The sequence below is a fragment of the Lithobates pipiens genome, unplaced genomic scaffold (genome assembly GCF_037356315.1).
Source record: "Lithobates pipiens isolate NorthernLeopardFrog02 unplaced genomic scaffold, aLitPip1_a1.2 Scaffold_18, whole genome shotgun sequence".
Classification (NCBI taxonomy): Eukaryota; Metazoa; Chordata; class Amphibia; order Anura; family Ranidae; genus Lithobates; species Lithobates pipiens.
In genome coordinates this window covers 541,086,916-541,113,707 of record NW_027507758.1, presented here as the reverse complement: position 1 = coordinate 541,113,707, position 26,792 = coordinate 541,086,916, and the positions used below count along the sequence as shown (strand labels likewise).

The window sequence follows — 26,792 nt, the reverse complement described above, 5'->3', positions numbered from 1 at the left end:
GTAAACATCTCAAACCAGGCGTGTCCCACTCCTATGGCACTATCCCCCCCCCACTTTGTGTTTTCTGAGTGGCCGAGATCCATTTGCCAAAAACTACTACCAACTTCCATTTGAAGAAAGCCAAGCTTCAAGTCCTGCACCTTCTCTTTATTTCACTCCATTGCCAGAATCTGACATGGAGTGAGGTCAAAGTAAAATAAATGAATAACTCTTTATTATGTGTGTTTTTTTTTTTTTTGTGTATCACAATGTATATTTTCTTTTATTAGTTGTTACCAGCAAAAAAGTTTTGGGAGCCGGATGACCCCTCTAAAGATGGCCAGAAAGGGATGTTCCTAGCAGATGAATGGCGGGAGAATGCTTGGGGGGCGTCTCGTAAGTTCTTAACTTTCAAATTATTTTATAGTTTACATTCAACTTTTCATTTAGAATTGAATATATATATATATATATATATATATATATATATATATATATATATATATATATATATATATATATATATATATATATATATATATATATATATATATATTTTTTTTTTTTTTTAATGTGAATGCTTTATCCCTTTCTTACCCTCTCTTCATAAGTGGAGTTAACGCATGTGTCAAGGGGGAAGAAATGTAGTAGATCTGTGGAATACATGTACATTTCCCTGTGTTTTTATCCTGGTAAAATTGCTGCAAACCCAGAAAAAGAACTGTTTGTGCTTCAGAGATAGTGTGCTCGACCGTCTTCTCTTACATTAACCACACAGCTCTGAATTCCTCAGCTCAGTGTCAGCCCTGCCTACTTAATTTCTAATGACTTACAAAGAACACCGACATTTCCTTATCTCCTCCTCCCTACTCATCTCCTAACCCTCCAGCCCTCCTTCATAACACCTTGAGCACAGGAAGTTATCAGCTCACAAGAATTCTGGCCAAATCAATGAGTTTTTTTTTCTTTTATCAAACTATTACTACAAAACAATTTCATTGGTATGTTTAATATACATGTTGCATTCTGGCCATACAATCCACTTTAGATTTACCAAATCTTTTGTAATCTGAGGACCTTCATAATCTAACGGATCTATCCAATCCATCTATATGCAATCAGACGGGTTCTTGCACTAAATAAGTGTTTGTACAATCTTTTAGATCTACAATCAGATTGTAACTCGTGTTGAGCTTTAGATTTACTCAAAAATCCTCCTTTTGTGATCAGATCTCTATCAGTTGAGAAAATTTTTTGTCTTGGGTGCACTATTGTCACCAGTGTAATTGTATATTAATGGATGTTGACTTCTGATTTCCAGCCCTGTGGGTACTGAGATTGCTATATCACAATTGCCTTGATTAGTCACAGTTCAGTATACATTTTATCTGGTTCTTGATTCACCCCCTTCTACAAGCAGCTTGTATTCTAAAATGTGGATATAATTTAGAGTGGACCTGGCCCAGACTATGTGCATTTCAGAGCTGGCTTCAGGCCAGGTTTACACTATACTACATGACAGTAGTATGACTTTCATCCTACTTTGCTCTGTGACATCAGTCCTACATTGGTCCTACATCCATCCGACTTTCATGAACAGGATACTACTTTGATCCGACTTTTTAGATAGTTTTGATTGGTCAAAGGACAAGTTTTACTAACACAATGGGAGGGGCTACAGCAGGGGGCAGGAAATAACACAATGTTGGATGCCAAAGTCGAATGGTTAGGACAAGGATCCCACTTTGATCCTACTTCAATGATAGTCAATGGGCTGAAGTAGGGTCAAAGTCGGGCCAAAGTAGTACAGGGAGCATTTTCAAAGTCGGGCCAACTTGTGTCGGACCAGTTAAGATGGCTCCCATAGGGAAACATTGATTTTCTCACATCATGCGACATGAGCTCCCAATGTCGGAGCATTTGTTGTACCAGTGTGAACCCGGCCTCAATCCATTTCTAGCCGTTTACAAACACCTGCTGGTTGTTCACATTAGATGGTTGGTAGGCTGCTAAGGTCTGTTGTCATTTTGAAGATTAATTTCTCAACAGTAGATACAGAGATGAATGGGGACTTGTTTGAAAGTGCTTGTTAAGAATATGTAAGAAATGTAGTATCCATGATCTAACCAAGGGTTCTCTTTAGTCCCCATTCACACTTGAGTGGTAGCGTATGTTAAGCAATTGTGAGACTACAACTGTTTTGTACAGGAGCTTCTTTGGGGCAGAATATTTGTTTTTCAGCCCTATAGACCTATTATGGGAGCACGTTACACCCTAAATATGGGTGTAACATAACTTGCTCCCAGAGGTGAACTTTTCCTTTTAAGACAGTGGTCTCCAAACTGCAGCCCTTCGCTTGCTTTTATCTGGCCCTTTTGGGCACTTTTCCTGCCACTGATGCACTACACACTATTCCTCCCACTGACACAGAGGCATAATTCCTGTTACTAACATCAACAGGGCACTATTTCTCCCATTGACACCAATGGTGGTGCACTATTCCTTCCACTGACACTAACAGTGGGGCATTATTCCTCCTGCTGACACCAAAGATGCGTGGCCAGCCCCCAGGTCTACAGGACGGTACACTGGCCCTTTGTTTATAAAGTATGGACACCCCTCTTTTTAAAGTAAGCCTGTTAAGAATTCACTAATGTAGGAATGCTGAATGGCAACAGCACTTGGAATTATGTAATGGGCAGTTATGACCGGGTGGATGATATACTGTCCACCATAAAAATTATATATGACCTATAAATGAGTTTTTTTAATTTTTTGCACAGCTTTGGCACCAAGTATGCTTTCCAGCAGAAAATAGGGCATAGTATGTGGCAAAGCTTACAAAACTTCAATATGACCTTCTTAGTTTGAAGGGGTAGGGAGCCAGAAAACATTTTCTCGTTAGTGACTGGTTCTCTTTATTGGTATTTAATGAATAACTGGGTTATCTATTATTAGTGAAACAACATTGTGGGTCCAGGTTCTTATCTCTGCAAATGATCAGATATAATCCAGTACAAACATCTTTGTGAGTCGTTCGTGTGGAAGTATGGAAGTAGACGGGGCAATAGCATACCGGGGAAGGTCTTCTAGGGCCACCAAAGCTTATCTTCCCTGCAGAAGAAAAATCTTACAGAATTTCAGGTTACTTGTTAACCATGAATATTGAACAAAGTAACCATCCACTTCTTAAGCACTGATCAGAGTAGATAGTCATTCACTGGCAATCAGTGTGACCACTCAGACTTGTAGCGCCTGTCACATTGGGTACATTATCTGCATAATACAGAGCCAAGCTTATCTTGGTATGTAAGGGTCAGCATGTGACCGAGGTACTCAATACTGAAGTCTACTTTTCATACATGTGCTTGAAAAGGCTTTTTAGTATCAACATTAACTTGCCCTCAATACAAAGCACAAATTCCAGGGAGGAAAGCCTGTCATTTATTCATCAATTTATTTCTTCATTTTTAAGACTGAGACCCCTTTCACACTGAGGCGCTTTCACGCTAAAAAAAAAAAGTGCATGAAAACCTATTTCCATTAAAATCAATGAATGCTTTCACACTGGGGCAGTGAGCTGGCAGGGCAGTGAAAAAACACCCCTCTCCATTGAAATTAATGGAAAGCTCTTCAAAAGCGCTCAAATGTTTTACTGGCAATTTTTTTAGAAACGCCTCGGTGTGAAAGGGGCCTGAGGGTCTCCTTTCCTAGTCCTGGGACATTTACCTTTTAAAACAGGAAGTGAGGGTAAATTTTCCCAGCAAGGACAATACAATTAATATCTGATCAAGGTTCTTGTTCTCCACTCAAGAAAAAAAAGATTTCAATATAAGCACATAAATTGCAGTAGCTTTTCAATTCTAGAATATTTCTTTGTTTTACTGGTAGCTTTCAAAAATGTTGCCTTTTCTTAGTTGTACATTCTAAGGGCCGGTTCACACAGCGAGGCGCGGCGAGGCGTCTCCGACTTGCCTCGCCGCGACCTGCGTGGACCTCAGCGGCGACTTGCAGAGGACTTCTGTATAGAAGTCAATGCAAGTCGCCCCCGAAGTCGCCCAGAATTAGTACAGGAACCTTTTTTCTGAGACGGAGCGACTCGAGTCGCTCCTCTCAGAACGGTTCCATTGTACAGAACGGGGGCGACTTGCGGGAGCGAGGCGAGGCGAGCCGTGTCGCCTCGCATCGCCTCGCTGTGTGAACCGGCCCTAAGAATGAAGTGCAACTTGGAGCACCCCCAACTTTCCAGAAAGCTGCACAAGATCCAATGGGGAAAGCTTTTTGAAGCTGGCACAGAGCAGTCCGTTATGGTAATGTTGGCATATGCATGAATGGGTGGTTGTCTTTTAGATTATAAGCTTTTATCAGCCGCCTTTAGTCTTCTTGCATTGTAACTGTACGGTCTCCCTTTATTTGTAAAATGGTGTACAAGCTGTTGACACTGAATTCTGTATAATACCACAGTACAGTCCAATACAAGTGTTTTTTGAGACCTTACCACTGCTGCCATCTAGTGGTACAGTGATGTAATGTACTAGAAGCCATCAAGGCATATGTTTTAACCTTGTATTATATTGGTACTCTGGACATACTTGTGGTTGCCATACATGATATTTTTGCTAATACCAAATTGTATGTGTAATTTTCGAATCAATTTTTTTTCTTAAAGCGGTTCTGCACCTAAAACAAAAAATATTAAAAGCCAGCAGCTACTAATATTGCCACAAAATTGACACTTACCTGTCCCAGGGTCCAGCGATGTCGGCAGCATCTGCGGGGGGGTCTGCGGCGGTCTGTCCCTGAAGTGGGTGCAGATACCTGGATTATCCAGGTAACTGCACCCCCCTCCCCCCTGAAAGGTGCCGATTGTGGCACCGAAGGGGGGGAGGAATCAGATTAGTGGAACTTCCCCTTTAGGGGGGGGGGGGGGGCGGCATCTGCGGGGGTCTGCGGTGGTCTGTCCCTGAAGTGGGTGCAGATACCTGGATTATCCAGGTTACTGCACCCCCCTCCCCCCTGAAAGGTGCCGATTGTGGCACCGAAGGGGGGTAGGAATCAGATTAGTGGAACTTCCCCTTTAGGGTGAAGAACCACTTTAATTTTCCCCACATGTAGCTTGTATTATGTCACTAAAGTAATACGTATACTTTAGGGTCAGGTAGATCATGCATATTCTTGTTTAGGAGATCCTGACAAAGCTACAGTTTGCCTCACCCTTTATGTACTGGGTATACTTGAATTCTTATCTTTTACTGGGTTCCACCTCTTTCATTTTCAATTGGCAGTCATTGTGTATGATTGCATAGACCTTTATTTTTGCATTGGTAGTAGATTTTAAGTGTTTTGTGTGTGCCCCTAATAAAACTAAAATATATGGCCATAACTAGGGTTGCAAAGATACTAGTACTTTTAGGCTCTGTTCTTTGAGCTGTCAGTGGGTCTCCCTGCTGTTAAACATTGCGGGCTGTTTTTTTTGTTTTGTTTTTTATTAACCTCTCTCAGCCCTGAAACACAAAAATAAAAAACATTTTTGTATATTTGTTCATCTTCAGATCAGACGGATGAACAAATGTTCCTCAGTTTAAATGCTTAATAACCCTTAATTTACTCTAATTGGCCTTAAAGTGGTTGTATAGTATTTTTTTTTAACTTTTACCTATAGGTAAGCCTAGAATAAGGCTTACATGTAGGTAAAAAAAATCTCCTAAACCTGTACGGTTTGAGAGATTCCCCTCGCAATGCAGCTGCGCATGCGCACAGGTGATTCTCGGCTGAAAGTCCCGCAGATCCTGCCGGAAAAATCTCCCACGTGCATCCGCAGGAGTGACAATATTGCGGCTCTGGCCACTCAAAGCGCCGGAGCCGCGATATTTCAGTGGGTTTACTCCCGCTTTAACTTCCTATTCTCCTCCATTTAATTATTATTTTCCTGCTTTTTTTTATTCTTTTGTTCGTCTATTTTATAAACAATATTAACCTTTTTTTTGTTTGCTTTGTTAATAATTTTACACATTTTAACACATATTTACACATTGAAAAAGCACTAAATTAAAAAAAAAACGATTTCATTTGTAAATTACTTGTCAATGCTTTGTACCATTGTCGACAGCTGAAGTTAAAAAAACAAAAAAAAAAAAAAAAAAAAAACAGTTGCAGTTGGTATCGGTGAGTACAAAAAAAAAAAAAAGGATCAGTGCTTGTACTCCATTATTAAAAAAAAAATAAAAAATGGTATCGGTGCATCCCTAGTCGTAACCTTCTTCCTTGTGAGATGGAGAGGAACTATCATGGGGGGAGTGTGTTTAAATGTTTTATGGGTTAGCGTTTTCTGTAATATGAATTTTGGTTTGTTCATGTGCATTTAAATCCCAAGATCTCAAAGTTTAAAATTGAAGAATGCTAATCAGTCCAATGTACTATCAAAAAAATGTATTGCCATTTTTTGTATTTTAGACCACTCCATGTCCCAGCCAATCATGGTACAGCGAAGACCTGGGCAAGGCTTCCAAGGGAACCATGATGTGAACTCGGTACTCTCACCCAGGTCAGAAAGTGGTGGTCTGGGAGTAAGCATGGTGGAGTATGTTCTGAGCTCCTCGCCTGCCGACAAACTTGACCCAAGATTTCGGAAAGGAGCCTATGTAAGTGTCAGTTTCCTACTACACCTTAAGGTAGTAATTGTGCTGTTCATAGTAGCCAATATGAGTCCTGCTGTTTTCACATGATGAGTGAAGATATTCACCATTTCTGTGCTAGACCATCTTAATTTAAAAACAAAGACTTTAATGTGCTGTATAACCATATTTTGAGATGCCCTCTAAATGTAGTTGTGACTAGAGTGAAACCTCTAATTGTAATAGCAATACCTGGAAAGCAGAAGCTGAATTTTTTTGCCCTCTGTAGGGTGCTAGAGATTGTGATTTGGATGGATCAGAGAAAGGGGAACAGAAAGCAAAGGCATCTCCATTTGAAGAGGAAAAGAAGCGAGATATGATATCTGCTGATGGTGATGAGGTTTCAAAGCTGAATGGCCGAGGACTTCCAAATGGCATTGACGCTGACTGTAAAGACTTCAAGTAAGTGCGGAAAAGGTCAAAAGGGTTCTTTTACCCCTAATTATGATTTTATTGTTGTAGATTTAAAGTGTTGCTAAACCCAGGACCCTGCCTTCACTATATCTGGTCTCCCCCAGTACACAGCATGGAAATGCAATTCTTTTAGTAAATATAAACAGCTAAATACCTTTTCTCATCAGCATTATGTAGCAGTCTTGTGACTTCTATCAGTGCCTGGTTAATACTTGTAGGAGGAGTTTTCATTCTCTTCTGTTTTATGAGGCTGTAGGACCCCCTGACCCTCTGGACAGTGCTGATTGGCTCTGTGCTGATCACATGCACCCTCTAAAGAGGGGGGGAAAACACTCTAGCAATGCACACCAAACTGAGCATGTGCCGAGGGCCTCCTAATGCTCTGTACAATCAGGAGATTAATTGGGGAAAGTGGAAGAAGGGGAGAATCAGAAAGACGGCCTTTTCCACTTCCACTATACGCAGGATTAAACCCTTTGGTTCCACAGTGAGTGTAATGAGCATGATTTATTGCATATACACGCTTTTTTTTCACTGTTGTGGGTTTAGTAACACATAAAGGGGAAACAAGCTGGTTGCCCATGACTTGTTCTATGAAAGGCCATTTAGATCATTATGGGGGCTGTAAAGATGAGACTGGCTCTGTTAGTGTTGCCAATCTTAAAATGTATAAAGTCCTTTATTAAAAATTACCTATGGTGGCTGCATTCCTTTTTTTTCTTTTTTTTTTTTTTTTTTTTTTTATATATATTCCATTTACATGAGTTTGAAATGCTGTCTATGTCCGGAGCAGCGCAGAGCTGTAGTCGGGCAAGCCTGTGTTAGTAAATGGCGATGCAGCGGCTATGCATATTCCCCCACATATCTGAGTTTGACAGGTTCGCAGGGACATGTGCACAGCTGTGGATGTACTCTGATGTGCAGGCAAGTTAGTGCAGTCATTGGGTCCCTGTTGACTAACACAAGTGGCCTGCATGCAGCCACATATTGCTCCAGACACAACCAGTTCTTCAAATAGTATAGGCCTCTACCCTGTGTAAAGGAGGCCTTTTTTTCTAATACCCTAACCCTAGCGCAATTCGAAAGGAGAATGCAAAAGTGCCAGTGTTACCAGTTGAGCAGTGCCTTAGATTGTACAGCTGTGGTCTGCCAGTCCATTTCTAGAGCATATCAAAGCATCTGTTATATCTCTTGCATTCAAAATGTATCTCAACCCCAGAATATAAATGTAAGCTGATGATCGATTTAGTCCTGGCTGTGTATAGGTTCTCATATACTGTATATGTTCCTGTCATGGAAATGTTTAATACACAGAAATTGAGCCAAGTCTTTAATTTGTGCCTGTCCTCCCTCTGCACAGTCGTACTCCAGGAAGCCGCCAAGCTTCTCCCACTGAGATAGCTGAGAGAATTGGCCCGAACCACAATGTCACAGATGGACTAGGACAGCTTTCCAACCAAATGGTCAACAAGCCCCTGACAGATGAGTTTGCAACCCCTGAAAGTCAGAACCTGGATGGGATGGAGCAAGTCGGCCTGGATTCTTTGCAGTTTGACTACCCTGGCAATCCCTTACCGATGGACTCTGCCGGAGCTGGTGTTGGACTATTTGATTATGGAACCCAGCAGCAGGTTAGTCAATTGATTAATTTTTGGGCAGTTAACTTTCTGAACACTAAGGCCGCGTACACACGGGCGGACTGTTCGCCCAACTAAGTTCGTCAGACAATCCGACAAACAGTCCGTTCAAAATTTGCATGAACGGACTTGACCACACACGAGCAGACAGTCCGCTGAAAGCGTGCGCGATGACGTGAACGGCACGTACGACGGGGCGAGAAATTCGACGTCCAATACACTGCAATGCAACCTTCGCCGTGTAAATCCTTTCTGAGCATGCGCCAAACTTAGTCTGTCGAACTAGCCTACACACGAGCGGACTGTCCGCTGAAACCAAGTTTGGACGGACTGTCTTACGGAAATTCCGTAAGACTTTGTTCGTCAGACTGTCCGCTGAAACAGTCCGCTGAAGCCCACACACGAGCGGATTGTCCGCTGAAACACTGTTCAGCGGACTAAGTTGGGCGAACAGTCCGCCCGTGTGTACGCAGCCTTAGAGACCTATCTTAAGGATCGTTGGTAGACAGCTTTTGAGAGCAATCGCGACAATCCATGCAAAGTTATCCGATGGGACAAACGCAAAAAATGTTCTCATTCGATGTCAGATCGTACGATTTTCCTTTAATCAGCACAGTTGTCGTCCGAAAATACTATAAAAATGCACTACAACACATTACATCACTTCCAAATTTTTATTCTGTCTAAAGAAAATTTTGTAACTTTAGTAAATGCTTCATTTTAGATATGAGCTTAGCATGCCAAAAAAAGATCATTTGTTGATAATCTTTGTGTGTACCGGGCATTAATGACTTCCAGGCGAGGTCTTTTCTGGCACTTTTTGTTTACATGTAACGATCAGTATTTTTTGCTTGAAAAATTACTTAGAACCCCCAAACTATATATATATATATATATATATATATATATATATATATATATATATATATATATATATATATATAATATAGTTTTTTTTGGGGGGTTCTATATACGCCCAAGCTATATATATATTTATATTATTTTTTATTTTTTTTAACCCGGGTCCCTTGAGAAAAAATTGTTTTTTGCAATTTTTTTGTCGCATGGTATTTACGCAGCGTTTTTTCAAAACTCATTTTTGGGGGGGGGGGGGGGGGGGAATGAGGAAGCAGGAAACACAATACATAAACCATTTTTTTTGTAAAATATAAGATATGCCAAGTGGATTCTTTTACAACCTGGTGACTGTTTCTACAGGGGTCTTTTAAACTTTTTAAGCAAAGGGACAGTTTACTGTCATTCAAACTTTAGGGGGGCCGAGCTGTGGCCATTGGAAGTAGAAAATGCCCTAGAATCAGTGGGAGTAAACGATGCCCCATCTTTAATGTCAGTGAGAGGAATTGTGTCCCATCATCGGTGTAATTTGGTGGGAAGAATCATGCCTCATCATTGGTGTCACTGGGAGGAGCTGTGCTCCATCGTTTGTCATTGGGAGGAATTGTGCCCCTTCGTTGGGGTCAGCGGGGGGGGGCTAGTTTGCCCCAAGGTTTGTGTCAGAGGATGAAATGTTTTCCCAAGGGCCACAAAAAAGAAAGCAAAGGGGCGCAGTTTGGAGACCACTGGTCTAAAAGATCTAGCATGACTCCCCTGTGCTCAACTGAATGTAGTGCCATGCAGATCACATTGCATTGCATTCTTTCCTGGCCTTGATGGCCAGGAAAGCTGTCAACGGGAACCTGAAAGTAATGTCCTATGTCACGTCCGGGTCAACAACAAGAAAAGGAGGCAAGCAGACGTGTGTTTGCTCTCCGCCCTCCCCTCGACCTAGTGACACTCGCTGTGCTGGGCCTGCAGATGGGCAAATGTGGAGCCCCGGGATACATGGGTTGGGGGGCAGCACAGGTTGTTTGGAGCATTTGGCTGGCAGCCCAGGTGCCAGGATGAAATTTCTTGTTGTCATGGCGACCTGGAGTCCTGTTTGTTGAGCCCTGATCCAACGAATAGTTGCAGCCTTAGCTTGTTCGATCTAGGCCATGCCCCCAATGCATTGGGGACGTGGTCTAGACAGAGTGAGCTGATGCTGCTACTGTTTGTGTGATGTATGACTTGGCATGGTGTGCAGTCACCAGAATATTTTCTATGCTTCTATTGGCAGTTTGTCATTGTTTTGACACCCTAAGATCTGATTTTGCAAGTCTGTGGAATGGAAATGTATAACTGATTTGAGAACCCCAAAAGGTCTTCCAGACCACCACATCTCTTTTGATACTTTGTGATTTAACATTGCATAAATGGCTATCACTTCATATAGGAGGCACTTGCATCCTATAGATGGATCTGCCAGCAGATGTTTTGTCTATTGAACTGCATTGCCCCATGTAAACTGACTTCTGTCTTAAGTACATGTATTTTTTTCTTCCCATAGCTCTTCCAGAGACAAAATGCTTTTGCAGTGCAACAATTAAATGCAGCCCAGCAGCAGCAGCAACAACAACAACAGCAGCAGCAGCAACAGCAGCAGCAGCAGTACGCCCTAGCAGCAGCCCAACAATCTCATATCGGTAGGTGAAGCATCTCCTGGATTGTGTCTATTACCACGTGCCTTATGTTGCTTCTTTTGCAGATTTAATACCCTTTTTGATTTTATTATAAAGACGTACTAATGTTTTCTGATGCTGTCTGTATCAGTGGATGTAAACTAGCATTGTCTGTGAAGGATAACGTGAAGAAGTAACTGGGTACTAGAAGGTGAATCCACCACCTCTTGCTTTCTCCCATATCAGGTCTGCATTTAGCAGATTACATCCAGTGTATTATGATAGTGCCTTCACCCATCACACTGATGCTTCAGAAAATAGAGGTATTTACTTTCAGGTAGCATGACGTATTAAACAGATGTACAACCTGTCTGGTTTTTACTTCTCTCTGAGAAGCTGTTAGAAATTTCCCTTCAGTTAGTGGTTGTAAACCCCATTCATGAACCTTGACCTAAGCGCACATAGTGTTTACTTATCTCTTTCCAAAGCTCTAAGTGCCGTTTTGCTCTTGTGCTCCATTCCTCTGTTATCAGCATGAGTCACGTCTGACAAGTTCTCAAACACGAGATAACAGTTGAAACTTTGTGCCAGGGAGCTTAGAGGATGATGAGCACTAAGCTTGTCTGTTCAGAGTACAGATCTGCGTTTGCCTTCCTTCCACAGCCTATGTGGAGGAGGTTTGTGCCTTTCAGCCAATCAGCTCTCACATAGTGTATGCCCAGACTCCCCTCCCACGGCGAGGTTATATACAGTTAAAACGTATATAGGAGGATTTGTTAGATTGAGGGTAAAACGCCAACAGACTCTATGCAAAAATACAAATGCTTTTTTTTTCCCCCCTCGTCTTTTAGTAGAATGAGATAAGGAGAGGACCTTGTCAGCATTTTATTGGTGTCTTTCCCTGTTGGAAATTTTTCTTCACTTCCTATCGGATTCAATTATTTTCACCAGCACAGTGAGTGAGGAAAAAATCTGTAATGGAGCTCCAGACACCAAAAATAATCTGACTGGGTTACCTTTCTTGTCCTATCCAAAAAGTTTAAAGGACGTGTTGGAGTATGGAGGAATAGGAGTAAAAGCAGTTGACGTGTGAAGGAACATGCTCCTGTTAACCCTATATTTCCATACATAAGCATCTCAAAGGGACATCCATGACAGCTGCTTAGATATTTTCTTACATTCACCAACCAGCTCCTCTCTTAGCCATTTTGTTACGCTACCTTTAGGAGAGTACTAGGCATTACATATTATGTAAAACAGAACTTTGCAGTTCCGCCCAAGGGGCGGTCCTTTAGGTAACAACCCTCCAGCCTGCCATGCAGTCGTCAGTTTTATTTTGCCTAGTGAAGGAGAAGGACCTAGGAACCCTGACGGGCCCATAGATCCGTCTTTTTTTTTTTTTTCCTGCAGAAGCTTGGCTTTTTTTTTCGCAAGATGATAGATCCTGTGATCTGCTATCAACAGCGGCTGAGTGACAGGCTGGATACCCTTATCCTTGTAGTCACCCCAGCCTGGTCATCGAGCGTGTGCAGGTCGCAGCTCAGCGCTAGGCCGGCCACGACGAAACCTCAGCTCCAGAGGTGGTCGTGAAATTTTATGCTCTGGGGCACACACATGACCGGGCTACTGATGTCTGCATCAGTGTGACGGGCCAGCAGCCACCCTGTACTGATCAGAGAGTGGGTCTGTAATGGAATGTCTCCCAGCTCTTCAGGAATGGTAAGTACAGCTCTCCCTGCCTCGGTGGCGCTGACCAGCTGGGCATTCCCTTGGAGGTCGATTCGGGGGTCTCTCACCTCCCTCTCTTCTCTCCCTATCTTGAAGATTCAGGAGCCAGCAGATCCCTCTGCTGATGTAGCGGCCCATTTTGGGTCCCGTAAGCCAGCTCGTTCACCTAAGGTGTTCCCGTATCTGACTTATTTGGACAAGTTCATTTACAAGGAATGGGGTCGCCCGCAACTGACCTTTTTGGCCCCCAAATACATGGCGGTGAGTTACCCTTTTGAGGAGAGCCTTCTCAAAAAGTGGTCGGCTCCTCCGGTCGTGGGCCCCCCCCAGTATCCAGGTTAAACAAAGTAACCATGATCCTGGTAGAGGGGACTCCTGCATTTAAGGATCCCACGGACAGGAAGGCCGAGACAGTGGCTCGTTCCTTGTTTACGGTTGTGGAGTCAGCCATAAGATCAGTACTGGCATCCACCCTTGTCACACTGAGTGGGCAAAATTGTTGCACCGCGAATTGGGAGAACGGGCTTCTCCTGTCTACGTGGAACTAGCAGACCAGTTAGTGCAAGGCCTTAAGTACGTTTGTGACGCAGCCCTGGATACTCTTCCTCTATTATCCAAGGCTTCAGTGTCAGCAGTGGTGCTGAGGTGCCTGATTTGGTTGAAATGCTGGTCTGCTGACCAGGCATCCAAAAAAGCCCTGACAGTTCTTCCTTTCCTTGGCGACCGGCTCTTTGGAGCCTCCTTGGATGACATTATTAAGAATGCCACAGGTGGTAAGAGTACGTTACTCCCACAGGCTAGGAAGGCTAAGGAGCCACGTCGTAGGCAAGGGCCCTCTTTTTCTGCTCACAAACGGCTTTTTTGTCCGCCCGGAGCTTCAGCTAAACGTCCCCAGCCCGACAGGATGTCCACAGAAGGACAGAAACGTCCCTGGAACTGAAAGCCTAACAAGCCTGTGAACAAAAGTGCTACCGCATGAAGGTTTGCCTTCGGGAGTTTGCAGCCCGGTGGTCCTCTCAACGAATAGAGTTTCTCTCTTGGCCGCAAAACAGATTCTTCCCCTCCAGCATACCCATTCTCCCAGCTCGCTGGGAGCCCCTCTTAGGGGCAGTAAGGGACCTGCTGAATTGCGGGGTGATTGTACTGGTTCCAGAATCGGAATGTTTCCAGGGGTTCTACTCAAACCTGTTTGTAGTTCCCAAGAAGGAAGGGGTACGTTCAATCTTGGATCTAAAAGTCCTCAATCACTTTGTGAAAGTGCAGAGGTTCAGAATGGAATCGGTTTGCTCAGTAGTCGCTGCACTCCAAGGGGACTCCCTGGCCATCCAGGATGCATACCTGCACATACCCATATACCTCCAGCATCACAAGTTTCTGTGGTTTGCGGTCGGAGAAGCCCACTACCAATTTGTGGCTCTCCCTTTTGGTTTGGCATCAGCCCCGAGTCTTTACCAAGGTATTGGCTCCAGTTTTGGCGTTGCTGCGGCAACGTGGGATTGCGATTGTGGGGACGATCTCCCCCTGAGAGCATCTTCCACCTCAGAATTAGAAGAGGATGTGGTTATCACCATGCAGACCCTGCAAGAATTTGGGTGGCTGTTAAACCTAAAGAAGTCGGTGGTAGTACCGACCCAGCATTTGGAGTACCTAGGCTTGCTGCTGGACTCCAGGGAAGCGAGGGTTTTTCTCCCTTCAGACAAGCTGCAGACTCTCAGAGCCGCGGTAAAACTGCTGATGAACCGCAAGTGTTCGTTGCTTCGCTTCTGCATGCGAGTCCTGGGACTCGTGGCTTCCTTCAAGGCAGTACCGTATGCCCAGATCCACACCAGAATTCTGCAGTAGGAGATTTTGACAAAGTGGGACAAATCTCCGTTGTCCCTGGATCGACAGATCCAGGTGAGCCATTTAGTCAGAGATTCCCTGATCTGGAGGTCCCCGGTGCTTCAGTCCGGGAAATCGTTTCTACCTCCTGAAATGGACAAAGATCACAACGGACGCCAGCCTATCCGGCTGGGGTGGAGTGATGGGGGTTCAGTCGGGTCAGGGCCTCTGGTCAACGGAGGAATCCAAGTTGCTGATCAATCTGCTCGAGCTAAGAGCGATCAGGCTATGCCTCTCCACATGGTCGATGAGACTGCAAGGGCGTCCGATCAGGATCCAGTCAGACAATGCCACTGCGGTGGCATATGTCCATTACCAAGGAGGAACAAGAAGCTCAGCCGCCGCACGGGAGGTCACTCACATACTTCGGTGGGCAGAGTGCCATGTACCGGCCTTGATGGCCATTTACATTCCGGGTGTGGAGAACTGGCAGGCGGACTATCTAAGTCGCCAGATGCTGGAACTGGGGTCTGTCGGACTCTGATCCCCACTATGTTGAGCATGGAAATTTTTTTCTAGGAAGATATATCATCGTACCTGGAAGGCTTACATCTCCATGTGTGAGGAGAAAGGATGGCATCCGTGCTCCTTCTCTATATCCAGGATCCTGCTGTTCCTTCAGCAAGGAGTAGACCAGAAATTGGCGTTAAGCACCATTAAAGGACAAATATCAACCTTGGCTGTCTTTTTGTTTTTTTTCTTTTTCAGCGACCCTCTGGTGTCTCACTCACTAGTGCATACCTTTGTTCAAGGGGTGCAACATGTAGACCCTCCGGTGCGTCCACCGTTACCCCCATGGGATCTGAGCCTGGTGTTATTGGCGCTTCACATCAGCTAGGAGTGTTTTGGAACTGGCGGCCTTGTCCTGCAAGTTGCCCTATCTGGTTATTCACAAGGATAAGGTAGTGTTGTGTCCGCAACCGTCTTTTCTGCCCAAGGTGGTCTCGGAGTTTCACATCAATGAGGACGTTGTGTTACCATCTCTGTGTCCTAAGCCGACACATCCTAAGGAGGTGGCCCTTCACGCTCTGGACGTGGTTCGGGCTCTGAAGGTGTATTTGTCTGCTACGGCTCCTTTCCGGAAGTCAGACTCACTGTTTGTTTGTTTCGGTGGCTGGTCCAAAGAAAGGCATGGCGGTCTCGTCGGCCACCATTTCCAGGTGGATCAGACCGATTGTAGTACAAGCCTACGCCTTGAAGGGGCAGGTGCCCCCCTTTCCGGTCATGGCCCACTCCACAAGGACAAGTGGAACGTCTTGGGCCTTCCGACACCAAGCGTATGACGCTCAAACGTGTAAAGCGACGACCTGATTGTCTGTCCACACGTTTACCAAGTTCTACAAGGTAGACATCCGTGCATCGGCTGATGCCTGTTTTGGCCGCAAAGTTTTGCAGGCGGCTGTATAGTTGCAATTGTGTGTGCAATATTTTCCCTTTTCCTGGTTTTTGGGTAAAAGCGCAGTAAATTTAAGTTAATGCACTGTTGCATTAGTTTCTGCAGTTTTTGGTGCAATTGTGGGTAGTCCATCCTGTTAAGGGTACCCTGGTTTTTGTGGTGTTTTTTTTTTTCCACGCACTGCTGTTTTTGTGGTTAAAGTTACTTTAGTTCCCACTTGCCATGGTGGATGAAGTTTTTATGCTCTTTTCCCACCCATTGTTTGGCACTGCTTGGGGACGTCCCAAAGGCTAAGAGAGGAGCTGTGTCGGTCGATGAATATATAAGAAAATAGGATTTTTTTTGTACTCGCCGTAAAATCCTTTTCTCTGTAATTCACCGACCGACAAACACCCGCCCCTCCTGTTTTTTTTTCTCTACGTTATGCTGCTTGTTGACGTACTGAGGCTGCATAGTAGGCTGGAGGGTTGTTGCCTAACTGGAAAGGTCTGTGTTTTACATAACATGTAATGCCTACTATTCTCCTAAAGGTTAGCGTAATAACCCAATGGCTAAGAGAGGAGCTGTGTCGGTCGGTGAATTACAGAGAGTTCAAAAAAATACTATATTTTCATTTCCTACTTTAGCTTGGAGCTGCTTGGGGTCTTAAAGTGGAAGGTCAACTTTTCACCTTCTTCCTACAGGTAAGCTTATAATTAGGCTTACCTGTTGGTGGGTACGGTGAATATCTCCTAAACTTGTTCTGTTTTTAGGAGATATTCACACAAGATGCTGCCAGTGATGTCACTGGTGCATGCGTTCTGAAGTGACGGCATAATCGGGCCATATCTTCATAGCTCCGTGCTGGGGCTCCCACTTATTTTTGTGACTGTTTACTACCGCTTTAACCGCAAGTTTTCTGTGGCAGCAGTTTTACAAGTCTGTGTCCTCCCTGGAAAACCCCAATACCACAGAGGAGCAACAGGCTGTGGTGTATGGATGGGAAAACAGAGGTGGTTATTATTCATCAGTTTTCTGTTAATGTGTGTTTTATTAGAAACTTTGAATGTATGTTGTCTTGAGGTGAAAGCACATCTGATAAAGGAATGTTTTTCTAGTTGAACAATCTTTGTGTGAATGTCATGCCCTATTTCATAATGGTTTTTCTTTATTGCAGCCGGTATGTTTTCAGCAGGTCTAGCTCCAGCTGCCTTTATGCCAAACCCTTATATCATCAGCACGGCTCACCCTGGCACAGATCCATACACCGCGGCTGGCCTCGCTGCTGCAGCAACATTGGCAGGTATGTCCAGGGTTGCTGACCAGAGTCTTTGAAAGAGAAAATATTTTAAAACCGCTGCCGTTTTTTTTCCAATTGAAGAAATGTTGCAGAAGTGACTACCGATAGTGAGTTTAGGTGACATTTTTACTTGGTTTACTTGCAGAAGCAAAGCAAGTGACATTCAGTTCATTATCTGAGATCCCCAGATACTGTGTCCAACCCCTGCACTGCCATTCTGATTTGACCACACAGCTCACATTACATTCAGAATAGAACCGGTAAAGTGCTGGCTCTAAATCTGAAGTTCCAGATATCTGGAGTGGCATGCTGTAGTGTGGCAACAATCGAGAGTCTGGTAGAGCCTTAACCACTTGCCGACTGCAATATGTAAATATACATTGCAGCTTGCAAGTGGTTTACCGGGGCAATGGCTGGAAGCTATTAGCTATAACCTTCTTCTTTTTTTTTTTTTGTTTTTTTAAATTTAGGGTCTCTGCTAAAAAATATAGATAGATAGTTATAGTAAAATAACATTTTGGGGTTCTAGGTAATTTTCTAGCAAAAATACAGATTTTTACTTGTAAACATAAAAAGTGCCAGGAAAGGCTTCATCGGCAAGTGGTTAAAAGGGTGGCATGCAAGGATGAGCACCAAAACATGAAAATGGTTCCAGGGATAGGTTTTACGTTAAATAAAAATGATCAAGTGTACATTGTTAACTCATATTGGGGACTATGCAAGAAAATCAGCCCCTGCCCCCCCCCCCCCCATCCCCAACAGGAATAAGATAGATTGTGCATGTGTAATCTGAAGTGGCTAACCCTTAGATTTCATTCTTAAAGTGGAGGTCCACCCTAAAGTGGACCTTCCGCTCATTGGAATCCCCACCCCCCCCCTCCGGTGCCACAATTGGCACCTTTCAGGGGGCAGGGGGGGGGCAGGTACCTGTACAGTACAGGTATCTGCACCCACTTCCGGCATAGCTATCTGCGGAAAGGGGCGTAGATTCTGCAGAATCTACGCCCCTTTCCGAAAGTCCCCCGCTGCCTGCTGGGAAACGCACAGATCCCAGAGGCAGCAGGTCCATCCTTATTGCGCAGCGCGACTCGCGCTTTAAAGCGGAGTTCCACTCACTTTTGAGAAGCGGTCTTAAGTGAAAGACCACCTCTCCACCCCTCGTTTTTGGATATTTAAAACCTCAACCCCCCCCCCCCCCCTCTTCTATAGTACCTTTTTTGGAAATGCTGAGTATTTCTGATCCAGCCGGGGGCCGAGGATGTCGCATCCTCTTCTGCGGTGAGCCCCCTGTTGTCTGCTGGGACCTGTGTGTGTCCCAGAAGACAAGCTGGCCTTTCACTTAGCGCTGCGCGATTTGTGTATGTGCCGTCGGAAGCCGCAAGGGTCCACTGCTGGTTTCCCTTAGTTGGCATTGGATGGATCAGCCTGGGGTGGGGGGCGCATCGCAGGCTTACTGGACAGGTAAGTGTCCTTACTAAAAGTCAGCAGCTAGTTTTAAAGTGTATTTTTCGCGGCTGGTACACCGATTTAATTACTGTTAGGTTGCCTTCACTTTTCTTTAGCCTTACTCAGCAGCATATACTTCCAATTACAAAGGAACAGCAAGTGAATGCTGGAGATTAAAGTAAACGTGTAGCTTTGCTTGAAACCTGTAATTCTAAGTAGTGAAACAGATCTGAGAAACGCCTACAGTATTTGAGTAGTAAATTGGTTATCAAAATGAGTGCAAGAATTCAGTAGCTTCGGTTATAGTTTTCTACCATTGTCTTGGACCGTTCCTAATATTTCAATGTAAAGTAGTTGTGAAAATGATTAAAAGATTTCTCGGACTGTAAGTGTGCTTTAGTCTGAGAAGTAGTATTAGAAGTAGGGTAAATAGCCTATATATAAGTGCGAAGCTTGCATCGTTCATTGTGGTATATAAAAATGCCCTTGTATGCTCAGCAAAAGCAGCACTGAGTGCTTAGTTCCATTTTCATCCTTCCAAAAAATGTCAAGGTGCTGCTGCTTTTGAATTAATTGACATTAGTGCCGTCTACTGCCTTCCTGAACACATTATGTGGTCTTTGTGCTTTTAAACTATTACTAAACCAAGAACCTGCATTCACTAGATCTGGTCTCCCACAGTACACAGAACATGGAAATGCAATCATTTTAGTATATCTAAACTGCTAAATAACTTTTCTCATTGGCAGTATATAGCAGTCTTGTAACTTCTAACAGTGTCTGGTTAAAGCTTGTAGGAGGAGGTTTCATTTTCCTCTGACTGTCCTATGAGGTTCAATTGACCCCTGGCTTTCTACCTGGACAGTGCTGATTGGCCCTGTGCTGATCACATGCACTCTCCCAAGCGAAAAACTCTAGCATTACAAACCTAACTGAGCACGTACAGAAGGTTTGGCTGCTGAATGACCAGGCCATTTTTTGCAATACGGCACTGCGTCGCTTTAACTGACAATTGCGCAGACGTGCGACGCTGCACCCAAACAAAATTGACGTCCTTTTTTCCCCCAGAAATGGAGCTTTCTTTTGGGGGTATTTGATCGCCTCTGCAGTTTTTATTTTTTTGCACTAGAACTCCTTAAGGACCGCCTCCTGCACATATACGGTGGCAGAATGGCACGGAAGTGGCCAGCTGTGGGTCGGGAGCACAGCGTCCTGAGCTCCGACCCAAGAAATAAAAACTGCAGATCAAATACACCAAAAGAAAGCTCTATTTGTGGGGAAAAAAAGGACGCCAATTTTGTTTGGGAGCCACGTCGCACGACCGTGCAATTGTCAGTTAAAGCGACGCAGTGCCGAATTGCAAAAAGGGGCTTGGTCCTTTGGCTGCAAATTGGTCCGGGGCTTAAGTGGATAAACCCAAAAAAGCGTCTATTTTGATTTGGGGGCGGGGGGCACGATTTTGTACTTTTTGCTATAATATCCATTTTATTTTATTTTTATTTTTATATTAAAGCGCAAATTTTTTTCTCCGTTTTAGGCCAATATATATTCTTCTACATATTTTTGGTAAAGCAAAATCGCAATAAGTGTATATCGATTGGTTTGCGCAAAAGTTAGTGCCTACAAAATATGGGATAGATTTATAGCATTTTTTTTTACTAGTAATGGCAGCAATCTGCGACATTGTCGGACACATTTTTGGGACCATTGCCATTTTTACAGCGATCAGTGCTATAGAAATGCACTGATTACTGTAAAAATGTCACTGGCAGGGAAGGGGTTAACACTACGGGGCGATTAAGGGGTTAACTGTGTTCCCTGTTCTGCTTCTCGTGCCCGCGATCTCTCCTGGCTGGTGGTCATCAGCATTGGCACCCCCGCAGTGCATATACTTCGTTTACAGAGCTCAGATCTGAGATCACGTGACCCACCACCTCACTCCTCTCGCATGAGCACTGCAGCGGACAGGGCCGATTAATCCCCTGCTGACGTCATTCAGGAGGAGAGAAGAGGCTCATCCCTCTGCTGCTGTCAATGCGAGAGAGGAGAAAGACGACACGGCATATGATCACATATCTGCACTCTAAACAAGGTATATAGCTGCTTTTATTTTTTTTATTTTTTTAATAAAGCAGTCACAGGGGGACATTAGATCCATCAACCAAGAGGAAAATGGAAATTGTACCCTAATTTGAGGAGGGGAGGGGGTGGACACAGAGTAGGGCTATGGATAACGGAGGCACGTAAACTGATCCCATTGTCAGGGCTCAGCGGCAGGATCAGCTTGTTTTTTTTAGGTGATACATGGGACCAAATTACACAGCATGTTTTATAGTAGAAAGTAATAAATATTATTTTTTAAATATTTTAGTTCTCTCGTTTTATATAATAAAAAAAAAAAAAACAGTGGTGATCAAATACCACCAAAAGAGAGCTCTATCTGTTTGAGAATATATATATATATCATTTGGGTAAAGCATTGCATGACCCCGCAATCACCAGTTAAAGTAGCGCAGTGCTGAATAGCAATAAATGGCCTGGTTATGAATGGGGGGGGGGGGGACCTTCCAGAGCTGAAGTGGGTGAAGCTGCATTCCAGGTATGGAATCAATGTAAGCCAATATAAGAGAAAGGGAAAGGCTGGTTGTATATCAACACAGCCAGTGTTTACATTTGTGATCACTATGATTGGATCACAAGGTACAGGGCCACTCTAATTGGCTCCTTTCGTTATCCCTTTGATCTGTGCTGAATAAATACAGCTTGATGATGGGCATTTAAAGGTCACATTACGCATGCATGTTTTCTGCAGCACCATTTATATCCTTGATTGCACTGCTGTGTGCATTTGACAGTATACATTTTTAAAAGTGAAAGGTCTGTGCAGTGTTTGCCATAAATTATGTTTTATTACTTGCACTAATGAACCTTTTTGGACCTTTCTAGGCCCTACAGTTGTCCCTCCACAATATTACGGCGTACCGTGGGGAGTGTATCCAGCTGGATTATTTCAGCAACAAGCAGCAGCTGCATCTGCTGCCAACAGCAACCAGCAGGCAGCAACACAGGCATCCCAGGGACAACAGCAGGTGAGTAAAATGAACATGGCACATGTGATTTTAAATTGTTTATCCACTTAAAAATAATATGGTGTAGGTTTGAGTCTGAGCCTGGGTTTACACTGCTTCGGTGTTAGACGACACATGTATTTCACACAGGAATCACAGCACATTCCCATGCGGCTTACATGCAGTGTCTCTGGGGTGTGAGTTGAGCCATGGATTTGTATGGCACAAATCGTACCGCAGTCGCAATTGGGGCAGGACTTTTTTTTTTTTTGTCAGCAGAATCGGATCATGCGATTCACACCCATGCGATCTGATTCTACAAATCGTGCTGCGTTTTAAAATCTGATTGCGTGTTTCATTAGCTTAACATTTACTCTGCAATTGGTTTGCATGGTTGGGTTGCGATTTTAGATGCGGTGCCAAATTCGCAGTGCATCTAGTGTGAACCCAGGCTTAGAAGCTGAATCACCTGTAGGCTGCTTTTTTTTTAACCACTTCCCATCCAGGCCAATTCTGAAATTTCTCTCCTACATGTAAAATTCATAATTTTTTGCTAGAAAATTACATAGAACCCCCAAACGTTGTATATGTTTTTTTAGCAAAGACCCTAGAGAATACAATGGCGGTTGTTTTATCTTGCACGGTATTTGCGCAGCAATTTTTCGAACATGTTTTTTGTCAGAAAAAAAAGTTTCATGCGTAAAAAAAAAAACAGTAAAGTTAGCCCAATTTAAATAGATACCCAACATGTCACGCTTCAAAATTGCACGCGCTCGTGGAATGGCGCCAAACTTTGGTATTTAAAAATCCCCAATACGCGACTCTTTAAAAATTTTTACTGGTTACATGTTTTGCGTTACAGAGGAGGGCTAGTGCTAGAGTTATTGCTCTCGCTAACATTCGCGGCGATACCTCACAAGTGTAGTTTGCACACTGTTTTCATATGTGGGCGGGACTTACATATGCGTTCGCTTCTACGCACAAGCTCACGGGGACAGGGGCGCTTTAATTTTTTTTTTTTTTATTGTTAATTTTACTTTTATTTTTTTAGTTTGACACTTAAAAAAAAAAAATGTGATTACTTTTATTCCTATTACAAGGAATGTAAACATCCCTTGTAATAGAAATATGGCACGATCGGACCTATTTACAGTGAGATATGGGGTCAATAAGACCCCACATCTCACCTCTAGGCTGGGAAGCCTAAAATAACTAAATAAAAAAAAAACGATCCTGGCTTCCTAGCCAAATCGGCGCCGTTATTTTGAATGCAGAGGCTGGGCGTGACGTCATAACATCGCGCCCGGCCTCCGAACGATCATAGAGACTCCAGGGATGATCTGGTCCGCCGGAAATCTCCTATGGTATTATCTGGGGGCCGGCGGATCCTTTGACCGACTCGGTAGAAGCACCGGAGTGTGGCGGGAGGGGGGTCCCCCCCTCCCGTAACAACGATCAATCGGTGGAACAGCCGCTATGATCATTCTTATGGTGTAGGGAATCGCCGGCTGAAAACGCTGATATCTGAATGATGTCTGTGGCCTCAGGCATCATTCAGATATAACCACTGAAACGCGAGGCCGTCCCTGGACGTCCTACCTGCGCGAAGTGGTTAATAGGGAAGAAAAGCTCTGCAAGTAAACATTTTAAAGAAGAATTTTAAGTATGGATATTTTATACATGGATGCATTGGTCAAGCTAACTATACAATAGGGTTGCCAACTCGTTCCTTTAAAACAGAACACATAATAATTGCACAGGTTCTGTGGCTGTCTAAGGTGGTAATTAAACTCTGTGCCTTATCTGCAATAAATAAATTGGCCTCAGAACCATCATCATGTCATATGTGTTCTGTTTTAAAGGTATGAGGCGGCAACCCTACTTATATAACCATATACTATATTCATATACCATACTTGGCTGATGTCCAGACGATACCACCAAGGCCACCTCTTTACATCATCCAATCTGAAAACACTTTACATCATTTCAGAAAATGAAAAGCATTCTCTCATTGACGTCCATGCCAATCGGCCGACCTCCCATGGTAAAAATGCAGCAGAGCATCTGCTCAGCAAGGGACCCAGAAGCAAGTGGAGATCACTGGAGTAGCAGCATCTACTTCAGTGATTTCCTGGTTGGTCCAAGCTGGGCTATGTATATATAATTTCAATCCTTACGGGAAATTCTTCTTTAAAATGTCACCACTAGATGGAGCTGTTATTTTCTGTGCAATATCCCAGCCTCCCAGCTGAACCACAAACTTTACAGAGAGTGCTTTGTTTTCATGGAGTCCGCTTTGTCAAAGACTTTTCATTGACGGAAGGAAGAGTAATATACAAACTCACTATAGTACCACAATGTGGATGGCAGGATTTGCATATATAACAAGCAAATTTGGCAGCCCCATGCACATATACAATTACAAAAGATGAATACTGTAGTCTCAAGGTTTTTTAACAAAGCAACACACAGATGGACTATTAAACTGATAAAATGATTCAGGACCTGCGCCTGTTGTTCCCAAGGTACTAGAAGTTTACTTCTAGGCTTCTGTGGGGCCAAACCCTAAGCGACTAGGGATGGAGGTATGGTTTCCTGTTACCAGCATTGATGGATTCAATTTGTGCATTTACTCGATATGTAAGGATTGAGTACATTTTCATTGCAGGTTATGCGCTCTGCCACAAACCAGAGACCACTAACTCCAAACCAGGGACAGCAAGGACAACAGAATGACAATCTAGCTGCTGCTAATTCTGCCCTGGCCTTCGGGCAGGGCCTGGCCACCAGTATGTCAGGTACTGTTTAGTATTTTAGTGCAACACTTTTTTTTTTATTTATTTATTTTTTTTTTTTTTGTAGTGGCGCTGTGTGCTAATATAGTACATGTTTTTCAGGCTATCAAGTCCTCACCCCTACTGCCTATTATGATCAGAATGGTGCTTTGGTGGTTGGCCCGGGAGCGAGGGCTGGACTGGCAGCCCAAGTGCGTTTGGTGGCATCCACCCCAGTTCTCATCAGTCCTGCAGCAGCACAAGCTGGTATGTAACAAGTCGTTTTGTGTGGATGTTATCTATAGCTGCTTTACTGTTGTGATCCCAATTCTATTTACTAATAATGTTAGAATATGTACTTTAAAGAAACCCCCCCCCCCCCCCTTTTTTTTTTTTCCCAATTTTGAAATGCAGTATTAAGACTTTTTAACCATTTCCAGAGGTGGTGCTGTTCAAGTTTATTATAATTTTAGATGACGTATAATTAAGTTGTTATTCTAAAGGAATGTTTCTCAACTGCATTACTTTAACTGACAATTGCGTCACCGTGCGACGCTGTACCAAATTAAAATGTCGCACCCCCCACACACAAATAGAGCTTTCTTATTTGATTTGATCACAACTGCGATTTTATTTTTTGTGCTATAAACAAAAGGCAGACCATTTTGAATAAAATAAAATCTTTTTTGCCCTTTTTAAGTCAAATGCCTTCATAAATTTAGGCCAAAATGTACTCTGCTACATGTCTTTGGGGGGAAAAAAATCCCAAAAAGCGCATATCGATTGGTTTGTGAAAAAGTTATAGCATCTACGAACTGTGGGATATATATGGGAATTTGTATTTATTTACATATTTTTATACTAGTAAAGGTGGAGATCAGCAAATTATTATACCAGGACTGCGATATTGTGGCAAACAGTTGGACACTAACTGACACTTAATGCATTTTTTGTTCATTCTTTTAAATATACCTATGTCCACTAAATGATTTATCGGCCATTACATGATGGCACTATTGTTTGCGCTCACGGCCTAATGGTTGCCTTTCGTAAATGGGTTCGGCCGAGTTTTTGTATAGCGTATGTCCTGCATAAAAAATCCATCACTTCCCCCCTGTCAGAACAGAGCTCTGCCTTGTTTTACATAGGCAGAGCTCTGTTCTGTGTTTTCCCGACCATTGGTGGGTGCCAGTGGACATCCATTCGCTAGCACCCACTGATCAGCTTCTTCTGTGACAGATCACAGCAGAAGCTTTGTGTGCATGCGCCCCCTACCCAGAAGTTCAGAATAATGTATGTATGTTTCTGCGCAGTGTCGCCACCCTGTAGCAGTGAATCTGCTATGAGGCGGTCGGCAAGTGGTTAAAGAAACTTGCAGGACTCACAGGTATTTATGAAATGTCTACACGCACCAATATCCTTTTACATTTAGGGCCAGTTCACACCACAGTCCAGTGCGTTCTTTTCTGCATCAAAAATGCATGGAAAGTAGGTTATATGGTTTCCAATGGCATAATTCAGACCAGTGCTTGCAGTTCCATAAAAAAAAACCATGATGCTTTTTTCCTGCACTGGACTGTACTGGAACGCTGTAAAATGCATCAAAAATGCACTGGAACACACGTGTCCTTATTTAAAGTTAAGAAAAGGGGGGGGGCCCGACGCACTGGAATGTATCAAAAATGCGTCAAGCATGCTGAAAAGCATCTGTAACTCATCCGGACTGAACTTCTATGGTGTGAACTGGCCCTTACCGTTAAGGCCGCAGTGCGACAAGCATTGGTGTCAATCTGCTGCTGGGATGTTTGCGATGAGCCTAAGCCAGCAATCCTGTAACCATATTGGTGACCAGTGATGCAGCTGTTCACACCTAACCAAAAATTCAAGGGATTACATGCGATTAGGGACAGATGAGTGGTAGATGGCAAACACCCACTACACTCGCTGTAGATTTTTGCTGAATCTTGCTGCACTATGCACCTAATCAGTCATCTGAATAATGCCTAACGCTTCCA

At 43.6% G+C, this 26,792-nt stretch overlaps 1 protein-coding gene across 1 annotated transcript in view; it reads left to right on the top strand.

Annotated features, from left to right (window-relative positions):
• Positions 1–26,792, top strand: part of PUM2 (pumilio RNA binding family member 2) — a 92,508-nt gene that overhangs the window by 43,050 nt on the left and 22,666 nt on the right. Inside the window, exons 4-12 of the mRNA XM_077488834.1 lie at positions 270–375; positions 6,433–6,620; positions 6,883–7,055; positions 8,428–8,698; positions 11,091–11,226; positions 17,364–17,489; positions 21,879–22,021; positions 24,672–24,801; positions 24,901–25,044. Of these exons, the coding sequence (XP_077344960.1) occupies positions 270–375; positions 6,433–6,620; positions 6,883–7,055; positions 8,428–8,698; positions 11,091–11,226; positions 17,364–17,489; positions 21,879–22,021; positions 24,672–24,801; positions 24,901–25,044 (1,417 nt within the window). The remainder of the gene's footprint in view (positions 1–269; positions 376–6,432; positions 6,621–6,882; positions 7,056–8,427; positions 8,699–11,090; positions 11,227–17,363; positions 17,490–21,878; positions 22,022–24,671; positions 24,802–24,900; positions 25,045–26,792) is intronic.